This window comes from Piliocolobus tephrosceles, chromosome 15, assembly GCF_002776525.5.
Source record: "Piliocolobus tephrosceles isolate RC106 chromosome 15, ASM277652v3, whole genome shotgun sequence".
NCBI classification, from domain to species: Eukaryota; Metazoa; Chordata; class Mammalia; order Primates; family Cercopithecidae; genus Piliocolobus; species Piliocolobus tephrosceles.
The window spans coordinates 101,896,493-101,910,793 of NC_045448.1; the positions used below are offsets into that span (position 1 = coordinate 101,896,493).

General features: G+C 41.4%; 1 protein-coding gene across 1 annotated transcript in view; it reads right to left on the reverse strand.

Moving 5' to 3' along the window:
- Positions 1-11,180, reverse strand: part of SLC9A2 (solute carrier family 9 member A2) — an 89,234-nt gene extending 78,054 nt beyond the window's left edge. Inside the window, exon 1 of the mRNA XM_023211324.1 lies at positions 10,738-11,180. Coding sequence (XP_023067092.1) covers positions 10,738-11,026 — 289 coding nt within the window. The 5' untranslated portion in view covers positions 11,027-11,180. The remainder of the gene's footprint in view (positions 1-10,737) is intronic.
- Between the last annotated feature and the right edge of the window lie 3,121 nt (positions 11,181-14,301).

Below are 14,301 nucleotides of genomic sequence, written 5' to 3' on the forward strand. Positions count from 1 at the left end.
GAAGAACCAGGTAGATGAACACTTGTCAGGGTCATAAGACCAAGTTAATGGCAGAAGTGGAATTACAACAGGGTCTTCCTACTTCTAATCTGGGGGCATCTTTCCCAAAACTTAGGTCAAACACTTCCATCAACTGCTAAGCTATTCCTCTTCTACACAAGCATGAAAATACACAAAATAAAACAAGCAGTACAGTCACACCCCCACATCCTTCAGATTGAAAACTAGGGAAGTACACATTATTTTTACCTTACATTAAAGAGAAGCCATTATGATAACATAACCATGAGAATTAAACCTTCTATAGAAAGTATGTCCTTAAAATGTACTGTGTAAAATGTCACAGAGATATCCAACAATATGGACACAAATGGTGTCTCCTCATACCACTACATAAGATATTAATATCTAGCCGAGTTCAAAATAGAAGAAAAGGTCTAGGAGGCAAAAAAATAAGAAGAAAATCAAAATGAGATGTGTCAGTAGGATTTGAAGTCACAGTGAACCAGGAGAATTCCAGACATAGAAGCGTGACCTATGTGCTAGGATCTGGCATTTTAACACCTACATGAGGATGAGAAATTTGACTTCAGACCACTAAAGAAAGGGCTCTGGCAGAAATTCCTGAATTTCCAAGAGCTACATTGTCCTAAATAAATAAATACTAGAAAAAGAAAAGATGCTTTTAGCCAAGGAAAAAAGGAAGGAAAAGAAATGCTTGAACTCCTTATGGCTTTCAGCCAGGGGAAATTCGCCCATGAAGTATAAAATTCCAGGTCTAAACCACATACAGGTATTAAGTCTATATCTATAGTACTTGAATCATGTAGTAAAGCCAAGCTAAGAAATGAATAGTAAAAACAAATCATTAAATCCCTAGGTCCCAGCAAGAAGCACACTCGAAACCATTTTGTAAGAGCATTTTACAACTTAAAGAAAACAGACATTTACCAAATAAACATCCCCTGCTGAAGTTAAGCTCATAATTAAAACTACAATCTACGTAAGGAAATAAATATTGAAAAGAGAAAGTCAGTAAATGGATAAATATAAGAATTAGCACCCCAAGTATTATAAATAACAGAACAATCCAAAAGAGATTATAAAATGAATGTAGTTTAAAGGAATAAAAGAGGAATAAAACCAATAATTACTATACTTATGTAATGCAACAGCATGAACAAAACACAGATAGACTTGAAAAAGGGCCCACACAGCTAAAATGAAAATATAATTAAAACTAAAAATCCAGTGACTAGGTTAACCACAGATTAGAAATGTACTGAGAGTAAAATATGGTAAGCTGGAAAAAAGATAAGATAAAATCTCCAAGAAATACCACAGCAATGAAGAGTCAAAAAACATGAAACAGCTGTTAAGAAGGATGGAAGTATAACAAATTCTGAGCAAGAAAAATAAAGTAAATCTATACTTAGACACATTAAGAAAATAGCAGAATATCAAAACAACTAAAAAACTTAAAACCAGAGATATAAGTCAAATTAATATCAAAAGGCAGTGTAACAACATAATTCTACTTACCAAAAAAAGAGGACAAAAAGTATTGAAGTAATATATTCTGAGTGATAAATAACACCAAACCCTACACTCAGTTATATTATCAGTTAAGAGTATAAGATGTTTCCATGCAAGACTAAAGCCTTCCCTGAAGTATCCACTAAAGAATATATATCAGTAAAAACAAAAACAAACAAAAAAGAACCCGGAAGGCAGAAAGAGATAAAAAGTAACAATGAAGAAAAACTGGAAAACATGTTTACAAATCTAAGTAACTATTTCTTATACAAAGCAAAAACTAATTTGGAGGAAGTTAAATACAGTCCAAATATGAATTGTGACAAAATATTATGATTCTGAAACACGCAGTTAAAATTTATTTAAGTTCAAGTGTTAGGAAGAAGATAATAAAAATAGCAAATACTTTTATGTTCTAGGAACCTATTTGATATCATTATGTTCCATGAAATTATTTTAACACTTTACGTGTATTAGCTAATTTACTTTACACAACAGCCTATGACATTGCTATGTTTATTGTCACCACTTTACCACCAAGATTACTGAGCCCTGAGAGTTTAAGTTATATAGTGAAAATCACATAACCACAAAATAGGTAGGAAAATGTAGCTGAGATGAGAGCCATGGTAGTCTGGTTGTCTCCTGTTAAATCGGATAATCACACAAAACTGTAAAGTAACCTTAAAAAGAATAGAAATAGAATATATAATTATGTATAAAAAACAAGTAAGGGCCGGGTGCGGTGGCTCACGCCTGTAATCCCAGCACTTTGGGAGGCCGAGGCGGGCAGATCACGAGGTCAGGAGATCGAGACCATCCTGGCGAACACGGTGAAACCCCGTCTCTACTGAAAATACAAAAAAATTAGCCGGGCGTGGTGGCGGGCGCCTGTAGTCCCAGCTTCTAGGGAGGCTGAGGCAGGTGAATGGCATTAACCGGGAGGCAGCAGAGCTTGCAGTGAGTGGAGATGGCACCACTACACTCCAGCCTGAAGGACAGAGCCAGACTCAGTCTCCAAAAAAAAAAACAAGTAAGAAAGAGAAATCAACCAAGCCAAAATGTGGCAAGAAAGAAAAAGCATAGTAAACAGAGAGCAAAGTAAGTCAAACTATATCATTATTCACAATAAGTGCTATTACATTTCTCTTTTTAAGCTACAGTGTTTTAAAATGTGAAATTAAAGATGCAAAATCCAGATCTATATGGTTTAATGATACCTATCCGAATGAAAATGACGCAACTCATTTGATAGCATAGGTATAAAAATATAAATCTGGAAAATGTAGATATAGCAAACAGATATGGAAAAAGGTACATGTGCAAAATCAAGTTTTCTTTTAAATGGTACTCGTTTTATATGAAAAAAATACACTTTGAGCCACAAGTACTGGAAATAAGGAAGTTAAAAACTTAATGATTAAAGGAAGAACTCACTCTGAAGATGTAACAATATTGAATGAGTATGTAATAACATAGCATCAAAACAAAGCAAAAATTGAAACAATGACAAAAAGTAATTGACATCACAATCTTAGAAGTGATTTTAATGTACCCCAGGAACTGATAAAGTAGCCATAAAACTGGTAATGCTATTGAAGATTTTAACACCGTAATTAGAAATTTGATCTAGTCTCTGTGTGTCTGTATATGTATACATCTAAGTATATAAAATCCTGTACACAATAAATAGAGAATACACATTCTTTTTCAAGTGTAAGTGGAAAATATAGATTTAAAATGTCCATAAAATAAGCCATAAAGGATATCACAATCAACACTAAAAATCAGCATTATACCTATCTAGCTAAAATGCAATAAAATGTGAATAAAATAAAAAACAACTGGGCATGGTGGTGCATGCCTATAGTTACAGCTACTTGGCAGGCTTAAGCAGGAGAATCATTTGAGCTAAGTAGTTTGAGAGCAGCCAAGGCAACATAGTGAGAACCTATCTCTAAAACCGACAAGGACAACAAGAAAACCCAAATCTCCATAAATTTATTAACTGAGAAGTAAAATTCTGACTAATTATTGAGTTAGGATTAAATATCACAAGGGGGTTTAAAAATACTGAGAGCTGAGTGATAGTGAAAACCCTGCATATCAAAACTATGCAATGCAACTAAAGTAGGAAAAAGGGGTATATTTCTAGCCTTAAATAACATATATTGCCATTCTTCCAAAATTTACCAATTTGGATCATGAGAATTCATCTTTAAGAAGAGTTTCATTGACTAATCCTATCTTAGTTCATGAAGCATTCCTTTGGCTCCATGAAGATCAAACTGATTTTATAGACTCTGAGCATCCTGAGATGAGATCCATCAAAAGCAGTCATCATTCTAGTTTTATCATTGTTATGCCGTGTTAAGTAATCCTTTCAGAACACCCATGGTTTCCTACTTAACAGTGGTAAAGATATCATGCAATTTATTCAGAAACTGATATGTCATTTGCATAATTTCCCTTAAATCTTTTGTCTTTACCATTATCTTTATTGATATTACTTGTATCAAAGATGAATTTACATAAACTTTGAGTATGATGAATACGTTTAGTTTGTGACAGAGTCTTAAGTATACAGTATATCATAGATTTGAATTTAATGAAAACAAGCAAATACCCATATTTTGGATAAATTGATTAGAGAATTGGCTTATTAGGAGTTTCAATAAGTAAGTAAGCTACTGAAGTAATTGTGTTCATGTTAATAAGACTGATGTCATTTTAGCATAACTGCATGTCAGTTTTGGAGCTCAGGGATTCATAAAAATACCTACCAGACACGGTGAAACCCTGTCTCTACTAAAAAATACAAAAAACTAGCCGGGCGAGGTGGTGGGTGCCTGTAGTCCCAGCCACTCAGGAGGCTGAGGCAGGAGAATGGCATGAACCCAGGAGGCAGAGCTTGCAGTGAGCTGAGATCCGGCCACTGCACTCCAGCCTGGGCAGCAGAGCAAGACTCCATCTCAGAAAAAAAAAAAAAAAAAAAAAACCTACCAGAGAAACTATTGAAAATAATATTAATTATGTTTTTAAATATTGGTTGTTTCTTACTCTTGTAAGGTGTGAATTAACAATATTAATAGAACATCATAAGTAAACTAAACAATTAATGGGTTAAGATTTCAATTCAAGGATTAATTAAATAAACCCAAAGGAAGCTGAAATAAGTAAATCATAAATGTAAGAGTAGAAGCAGATAACTTAGAAGCTAACCAAAAGCTAATTCTTTGATAAAGTATCAAATAGACAAACTCCTGCATACCTGATCGAGGTGAAAAAAAGAAAACATATCAATATTTGAAACAGAAAGGAGAACATATATGCCTATAAAGTGGAGATCTTTTAAATCATAAAACAACTTCCAATAAATTTTTAAAAACTCAAATAAAATAATAATTTTATAAAAAATACAAATGACCAAAATTGACCGCGAAAGACACAGATAATCCAAATAAAACTATAAACATTAAAGCAATGGGCTCACTGATTAAAGTCTATCCATATACCAAAACCATCAATTCACTTTGTTTTACAGGTGAGTTTTTATACCATCCAAGGAACAGTTTAGTTTTTTGTTTCTAAGAGAGCGGGTCTCCATCTGTCTGTTGCCCACCCACGCTGGAGTGCAGGGGCATCATCACAGGTCACTGTAATCTTGAACTCCTGAGCTCAAGTGATCCTCCTGCCTATCTCCTGAGTCGCTGGGACTAAAGACACAGGCCTCCAAACCTGGCTTTCTGTTGTTGTTAACGTTTTGAAGAGATTGGGTCTCACTATGTCGCCCAGGCTGGTCTCAAACTTCTGGCCTCAAGTGATCCTGCCACCTCAGCCCCCCAAACTGCTGAGATCACAGTTGTGAGCTACCATACCCAGGCAGAACAAACAGTTCATGCGATTAGTTCATTGTATACTTCTTAGGGCTTCAATCTAGGTGAAATAATTCTGTAAGAAATGAAGCTGAGTATTGTTACCATTGTTAAAGTGAGTTTAATGTAACGCTTTCATTTGGTGATAAAAATATCCATTATTTTAAAGGGTACAAAAACACTTCAGAGGTAAGGTGTAGTGGCGAAATGCTAGAAGACAGCCAAATTGGTTTTCAGAGAGAAGATGAGAAAGCTGTTGAAGTCCTCCTTCAGACAGAATAGAAAATGTGTGAGCAGCCCACTGGGAGGAGATGGAGGATTTGAGAAGGAAAGGAATCAGTGCTCTTCTTTTAACTTTACTAGAAACCAATACCTGCCACCAGAAACTCCTGAATTTAGAAGTGTATTCAAAGTGAGATGTGGTTCAGATAGCAGGTGAAGACCCTGAGCTCCATCCACTGACCATCCAGTTGACGAATATGCCTCAGGAAAACCAGAGGACAAAGAAAAACAGGCTAAGTGCAAGGATAAGTTTTTTTCAGAGATCAAAGTCTCTGTAATTCAGATAGATAAGAAACTCTTAGGTTTCAGATTTCAATTTCAGCATAGCCTGGATCGCAGAGGAGACGTCTTCATGAGCCAAACTGCTGTCTTTCCCTTAAAATTATGAGAATATAATTTATTTAATTTCACGACAGCAGGATGGAGGGAGGTGGAAAATTCTGCATCCTACTCCAACTAAGGGGCAGAGAAAATAAAAAAGAGCAGAGTGACCAGTGACACTTGAAAGGAGATGGAAATAGGCCTCACAAGACCTCAAGATATGGGAAGGTATGTTAGGGGAACCCCAGGACAAAAAAGGAGGCTGTGTTACTTTAGACAGCAAGGTACTCAGCACTTTGTCCTTAAACCTTGAGAAGAAATACAGTCCATGTCCGAGTTCTCCCAAATTAGCAAAAACCCCACTGGGCCATTTCACAGGCAAAGAAATCAGAGGAGGCAATCTTAAAACACACCAGAAAATTTTATCTTAATTCTTTGGCTACCCATTATTCCAGGCTGTAGAACCCCATCCCTCTGTACAAGATTTATCAAGCAAAGTGTGTATTTATAACTGTAAAAATAATCAACGGTTGCTCAAAATATAAATATTCAAAGTGAAAGAATAATGTGAATTCACACGTGCAAGGACCTAAGTAAAAATCAAATGAGGAAACGTTTCTTGAGAAAACTTTTAAAGCTTTTCCGAGGTATACTAAATTTACTGTGCTTTAAAAAAATATTTTGACCTACTTCATAAGCACATATCATCATCTTTATCATCATTATCATTGTTTTGGTAAATTTTATAATTACAAAACTACTTTTTCTGGACCAAGTAATTAGGATGTTGATTTTCCCTGATAATGAAGTGTAACAATTAAGAGTTAAGCTGAATCATTCATTACTTTGCCAAAAATGGATTTTCTCACTTCTGATTGTAATATTTCTAAGATTATATATTGGCTTATAATATATAATATAATATATATTATATTAGAAAACTATTCTGAATTCACCATCAGGCATTATTTAAATGCCCTACAAATGTTATTTGGAGCTTCCACTTTGGACAACCTGTTAATTTAACCATGTTTAGATCCTTCACTAGCAATGTTTCTCCATGTTCTCTGAGGCAGGTAAGGTTAGGTACACTACACAAATCGCATCAAAGTGCCCTAAATAGAAACCATGGCATTTTGCAGGGCTTAGCATTTGCATTATCCCACAGTTTCACAACCACCTGCACACCTCAATTCCTCTTCATTCCCAAATATGAGCAACTTAAGTCATATAAGCCACCCCAAAACGGCTTTTTCAGAGCAAAAGTTGAAAGATAAATGACTAGATGACTGTTTAATGGGGTACAAAAGTGTCCCACAGCACCAAGACCATCCTGCTTAAAACCAAACAGAAAGTTCAGGACCCTGGGAGCAAGAAGAGGAGTGGGGATTTCTGGGCATTTCCTTGCTCCTCTAGGAACACAGGGGAAGCTGCAGGACAAGGCTGGGCTCTGTGCAGGAGAATCTAGAGAAAATACCGCAGGCACCAGCATTTTGGACTCTCAAACTCCACATTCTGTCCTGAGAAATAACCCTTCACTCTAGCCATGGCAGTCTCCATTTGGCTGTTCAGACCCCTCTCTGGGTGGAAATTATCATCTCTGTGACACTCAGATGCAGAAAGGAAAGATAAAGTAGTAGCCAGAGACGTTCCAAATTTGGGGGAGAACGGGAGGCGCAATATGTGATGATTTCCATAGCAAAGCATGATGCAGGGGAAAGCAGAAACTAGCATCTAGAACAGAGGGGTCCCAGGGAACATAAACACATCTGGGCTAAGAAGATGCTAGTGGAGAGACAAATGCACCTGTTTCGCAAGCAAGCCTGAATGCCTCTAACAAAATATCACACAATGAGTGTGAGCTGGTCCAGTCAAATGAATGGAACAGGACAGCAAGAAAGTAAGTGCAGAAAGGCAGCCCACAGAATAAGAACTGAGGCCAAAACAGAAGTAAAGAGAGACAGGAGGCAGCCCAGGACAGTGAATAGTGGAAAAGGTTCTGTAGTGCCAGAAACAGTACAGTTACTACTGCTACTCTGACTACACCACTGTCCTCACTGCTACTAATGATGACAGTATGGATGGAGTGATGGAGTGCTTACAGTGTGCCCAGCTTTATGCTAAAGGTATTACACATTCATTCTCATTTAATCCTCACAAAAGAACATGCCTTCTGAAAACCCACAAAGATGAGAAATGAGACAGACCTGGCTGGAATTCTGGCTCACCACCCACCACCAAGTTAATCTCCCCATTTTTTTCATTTTCTCCTATATGAAACCAGGAAATCAACACCTACCCGGTATAGTGACTGTAAAAATTAGAGATAATGCCCTTAAGTGCCTCCTAGCGGCTGTTATTATTGTAATTGATCTGATTAAAACAATCAGAAGTGATGAACAAAGGAGAGAGTTGGAATAGAAATGGCAACAGAGAAGCAGTAATGGAAACAGGCACAGAAGCAGCCCTCCAGTGATGGAGCCTTGAGGCTCAGAGGGAGTGACAGGGAACAAGTCATTCATTTTGGCTCGCCACTTTGTGTGCTTCTGGGTGCAAACTCACTCAGAGTTTCCACCTCAACTAGTGGGAGTATTAATATTGCCACTCCCTACAGGGCGGGCTTGTGGCATCTGAGTTTATTATTAGGGGCAATGAATTTACACAAATGTGCATCTCTGGTTGATAGGTGGGGAAGTCCCTCTCCCTTATACCACTTATCAGTGGAATTAAGACACTCAACTAGTAGAACCACGTCAAAGCCAGTCAATTACAGACTTCAGAGTCATTAAATAATATGTGTCTCTCTTAGTCACCACTAATAGAATCTAATTAATCTTATCTGGCATGGAGATTTGCTTCCGGTTTACCTACCACAACTTCCACCCTCCTGTAAACCATCCCTTCTACCTGTTTTGCACTCCCCTCCCAATTTATGTCTTTGTTCGTTCGTCTCCGGAATGTTGCTCCCTTTTCTCTCTAACTGACCAGATCCTGGTCATCCTGGAAAATCCAGTTTAAAAGTTTTATCTGCACGAGGAAGTACTTTCTCCTTCCCTGCAATGGCATACTATCTTTTCTGAGTTTGTCACCCTACTTAGCAGTGTCCTGGGCAATAATCACATAGTGTGTACACCTCTCTCTACTCTTCAATAAGCTCCCTGAGGATGGCAGACAATGTGTCTTTTCATTCTTTATGGAAATCTGCCTCATCTCACAGGGTAAAGACATAAAACATATGTAATGCCTACATTCTTTGGACCTAATAACTTATTTGATTCATTATCACAGTAGTTATTATATTTCAGGATTTTTATAAAGTCTTTAAAATATAAAGTAAAAATAATATAAAGCACCATGCTCATAACATAAAAGTTTCTGGGGCATGGGTAATGAAGATGAGATAATATATTCTGAGGTTTCTGCTTTCAAAATGAGAGTTAAAGGTAGTGTGAACGTGGGTAGTTTTTTTGTTCTGTTTTGTTTTGTTTTTCCTGAGACAAGGTATCTCTCTGTGGCCCAGGCTGGAGTGCAGTGGTGTCATTCATGGCTCACTGCAACCACAACCTCCTGAGTTTAAGTGATCCTCCTGCCTCAGGCTCCTGCCTCAGCCTCCAAGTAACTGGGAGTACAGACATGCACCACAACACCAGGCTACTTTTTATTTATTTATTTATTTTTGAGACAGAGTCTCGCTTTGTCACCCAGGCTGGAGTGCAGTGGCAATCTCAGCTCACTGCAACCTCCGCCTCCTGGGTTCAAGCAATTCCCTCCCTCAGCCTCTCTAGTATGTAGCTGGGAATACAGGCGCCCGCCACCACACCCAGCTAATTTTTTTGTATTTTTACTAGAGACAGAGTTTCACCATGTTGACCAGTCTGGTCTTGAACTTCTGACCTCATGATCCACCCGCCTCAGCCTCCCAAAGTGCTGGGATTACAGGCATGAGCCACCGCACCCGGCTGATTTTTTATTTTGGTATTGTGGGGTCTTGCTATGTTGCCCAAGTTTATCTTGCACTCCTGGCCTCAAGGGATCCTCACGTTTGGGCCTCCCAATATGCTGGGATTACACGCTGGGCCATTGTCCTGGGCCCAGAGTTAATTATTTTTAAATATGCATCTCACCTCACTGGCCTCAGCCACCCTTGAAGCAAAAGCTTCCTGGAGAGTGACAGCCTCAACCCAATAGAGGGAGGAGACAGGGCGTTTCTATTGCAGCTGCAAGCACTCAGGTGTCCCTGGTCCCCTTCTATGCACCTCATTAGTCAGGCGCACAGCAGGGTCTGTGTCACTGCCAAGGCGCCTCTCTCCTGTAGCATCCAGGGTTTTAACCACATTATGAATAGCTCCGGGTTTCATCTGCACCTGTCTCCCTGCAGGTGAGACTGGTACACTTCAATAAACAGGTCTCACTCAACTTAAGCAGAGAGCTGACAAACTTGGCGTTCCGTGCCGCCGAAGTAAGCAGTAATCGCTAAGTTTGTAGAACTTACACTTTGGGGCCATTTCAAGGCCAATGTTCACTTAAGAACCAAAACGCGAAACTGCTCTTCCTAGAGTCCTTTTCAACCAGAAGAAGCTGCTCCATCTGTCGCCCCTGCCCTGACTCAAGATGAGGCGGTCACTATCTTGAGTGACCAGAGGTCAGCTGGCTGACCCAGTCACCCTCCAGGTGTCCCCCCGAGATCGCCCCCTCCCATTCCCCACGAGTCCATCTCGCTCACCGATCTTGGCCAGGGAGGCCAGCAGGATCCACAGAGTGATCTCGAAGGGGATCTGCACGTGGGGGTAATCCAGGGTAAACACAGGCAGCCGGCTCTCCTCGAACAGCGTCGTTCCGGGAGCCACCACGCTCGCAGGGCTGGGCGGGCTGGAGCTGGTGCCCATGGCCCTCGGCGCGTTCAGCAAGGTCTCCGCCAGGGCGCCCACGGGCCCCGCCACCTGCAGGAGCAGCAGCAACAGCATCGAAGGCGGTGGCGCCCGCAGGCTCCTCCAGTTGCCCAGTGGTTCCATCGGTGCCGCCGGTTGCCGCCGAGAGGCGCGGCGGTTGGCCCTCCGAGCGCTCAACGCATCGTGCCCGGGCTGCGCAGCCCGCTCCGCCCTGCCCCGTGCAGAGCAGGGCAGCGAGAGCCACCCGCCGCTGCTGTGGGACCGGGTCTCTGCAACCAGAGGGCTAGGTCCTCGCTGTGAGCAGGCGCACTGCCTGGCAAGGCACGTGCAGGGCGACAAGAGGCCACTGCGCGGACCCTCAGCAGCCCTCAGCCGCCCTCCGCCGCCGGCCGCCGGCCCATGCCCGTGAGCTGCTCTCCAGCCGCAGCTGCAGGCCCTGCCCAGGGCGGCCCGCGGGCGGGGGCGGGGCGGGCGCGGCGCCCAAGCCGCGGGGCAGGAGGACAAGGGGACCCGGCCGGCACACCGCGCACCTGCTCGAGCCCGCGGGGTACGCAGGGCCCCAGTGACCGCGGGGGCGATGGCTGCCCTCCCTTGGCGCAGGCACCGCGCGCCAAGACCCGCCACCCCCAGAGCCGGCGAACTGTGGGTGGAATCGCCGCACCGGGCGCATGGTGGCCGGAGCTGTCTCCGCCCCGGAGGCAGCGTCGGACGTCCATCCAGTGAAGGGACCGGCGCGACCCACGCGTCGCGCCCTTCCCTCCTCCCCCGCCCCCGCAGGCTCCTGCAAGGGGACACCCCGGTGCGCTGGGCGCGCGGGGAGCCGCCACAGGCTCGCGGTCCGGAGGAGAAGCCCGGGCCGGTGGAGGAGGGGTGGTGTCACCCGAGTCCGGCGCTGCGGAGGCCAAGACACGGCGTGGGGTTCTCTGAACGTACAGAAAGTTTAGGAAAGCCAAATTTTGTTTCCTTTGCGAGAGTTTATCAACTGGCGCACAAGGTGCCCTGCGCAGGGAAACTCCCTGTGCGGGACTCAGTGTTCCCACGCCCCCGCGGAATCGGAATCCTGTTCTCTCCTCTGCCACACTGCTGCTTTCACCCATTTGCTACACTGTCGCTGCCACTTTTCTTCTCCCTCCCCCAGCTCACGGAAAACCAAAACATCTTTCTCCGCTTTTAGGCTTAGAGGTGTACATGTCCAAGAGCATAAGAAATATAATTTTTTCATGGAAAACCAGTGATTTGCCTCGCTCAGATGGACTTGCTCCGCTAATTACAGGACAGGCTGTGGTTAGGAAAAGAAAGGAAGCGCGATTCTCCTTCTGGATCTAAAAGGGCTTTCTCATGCAGAGCCAACCTTTCCTGTCCTTCAGAGCGCAGCCTTCTTCACTGCTTGCGATCTCACTGTTCGAGCATCTTTATCGCCAGAAACTGAAATGAGCACAAAGGGGACTAGTTGCCATTAAATTAACTGAAAGTTTTCCCTTTGATAGTTATGAAATAAAAATCCTCCTCTTTTCTTAATCTTTGATGTGTCAAAACACGTGGCTTCTACTATTAAACAAACACCAGGCAGTTCGACCTTCAAAGCAGTTTTTTTTTTTTTTTCTAAGTTTTAACATAGAAAATCAATGAGATTTCAGCAGAGGGTACAAGAAAAAAAAATCCTCCACCTGCATAGAAGAAAATAAGGAACAGTCCTCTTTGGACCTTCAAAGTAATGGAGGGACAGGTCCAGGCTAAAAAGAGAGAAGAATTCTGAGAGATGTTACAGAGCACTACCTCATTTGCTATTTCACAAAGCACCAGTTTTTCAAAAGTGCCACAGAATTGAAACTAAAGATATTATCTTAAAAAGAATCACTGCGCATCCCAAACTCAGCCTCCCCTTCTCCCTTCACTGGAAACTTTTATTAAAGGTATGTGCCTAACATAGCCCCGTGAAAAGGCAGCAAATAAAAGCTTTTTAAATTTTTTGAGTACCTATCTCTACATGGGAAGCTCAATACAAGGCACTTTTACTTGCATTTTTCTGTTAAAAATCCAAAGAGGCAGATATTTTTTGCCCATTTTATAAGTGAAGAAATATAGTGTAAAAATGTTTTAAAACAAATAGACTTAATCAAGTTTACACATTAAGTAAGTGTCTGGAAGGAATTCACGCCCAGGCCTACCCAGGCTAACACTGGTTTCATCTCATCCTCTATCTCATGACTAGTTGCCCATAAACGGCAGGCTATATTCTCAGCTACTGTAAAATAAGCAGTGGAGAATATTTCGGGGATTGTTCCAAAAAGTTATGGCAGGATACAGTTTTAGTAAGTGAATCAGGCAGGTCTACACACTTAGTGACACAGTAATAGGGAGAGGGCACATTTAGACAATAATTCCTAGGAGTTTGTCACACAACACTTTTAAGAACGATTGTGCATCATGAACAAGAAAATGAATGACAAATCTGTTTCTGGGCCCTCGCTGCCCGTAGACCCTGTGTGGTATCAGTTTAACTTTATACATCTATGCTACTGAAGTCAAAGGCTATCCACTTTTCTTTTTTACATTTGGGAAAAAAAAAAAAAGTCCTTTTATTTATTCTTGTAAATGGGAGGTAAATAAATTAGTTTTAAAAAGACACTCTTTTCATCTTTCCCTTAAAGCAAATCTTAAAAGAGTTAAATTATGTCCCTATGCTGAGAGCGACTTGGCCTGGCTGTTTCTTCAAAATGCCCTCTGACTAGGAGCTCAGCCATGAAAGTGGTAACACCAACCCATGGAATGACTGAAGCAAGAAGCGAAACATGGGTACACATTTAAAACCCTTTAGTGGTTTCTTAGTGACCATTAGACATCTTACCTGGTAGCTGAATTTCTGGACTAATTGGGGGTCTTCTTTTATGCCCTTTGATTTCCCGTAACTTTTCAGCACTTAATCATTTTGCTTTTCTCCTACTGAAAATCTCTGTGAAGGTATTGGTCTGTTTGACTCATTCTTTTATCTTTTGCTCCTAGCATAGTGCCTGGAGACAGTGAGTACCTGCTGAATATGTGTTGGATGAATAAATGTATGAAATGACGATGAAATGAACAGCTCTCGCACACTAGGGATCTGAACTGCAGGCCTTTCTCACAGTTAGGTCAGTTGCCGGACGGACATGAATTCTCCTAGTTTCACATGAAATGTTTTCCTCCAGTGATCCCTGGTTCACATTTTGGGATCTCTCATGTCTTTTTTCCCCCTTCTATCCAAATGATGTATGAATTTAATCACACTACAAAATTTCTAAATATTTTTAGAAATTATAGTTACCTGATTTGAGACTGAGTTTCACATAGCATGGAAATATTTACTAGGAATGTATGAATCTTCTAAGGCAAACGCGTACTTTTTTTTTTTTTTTTGTCTG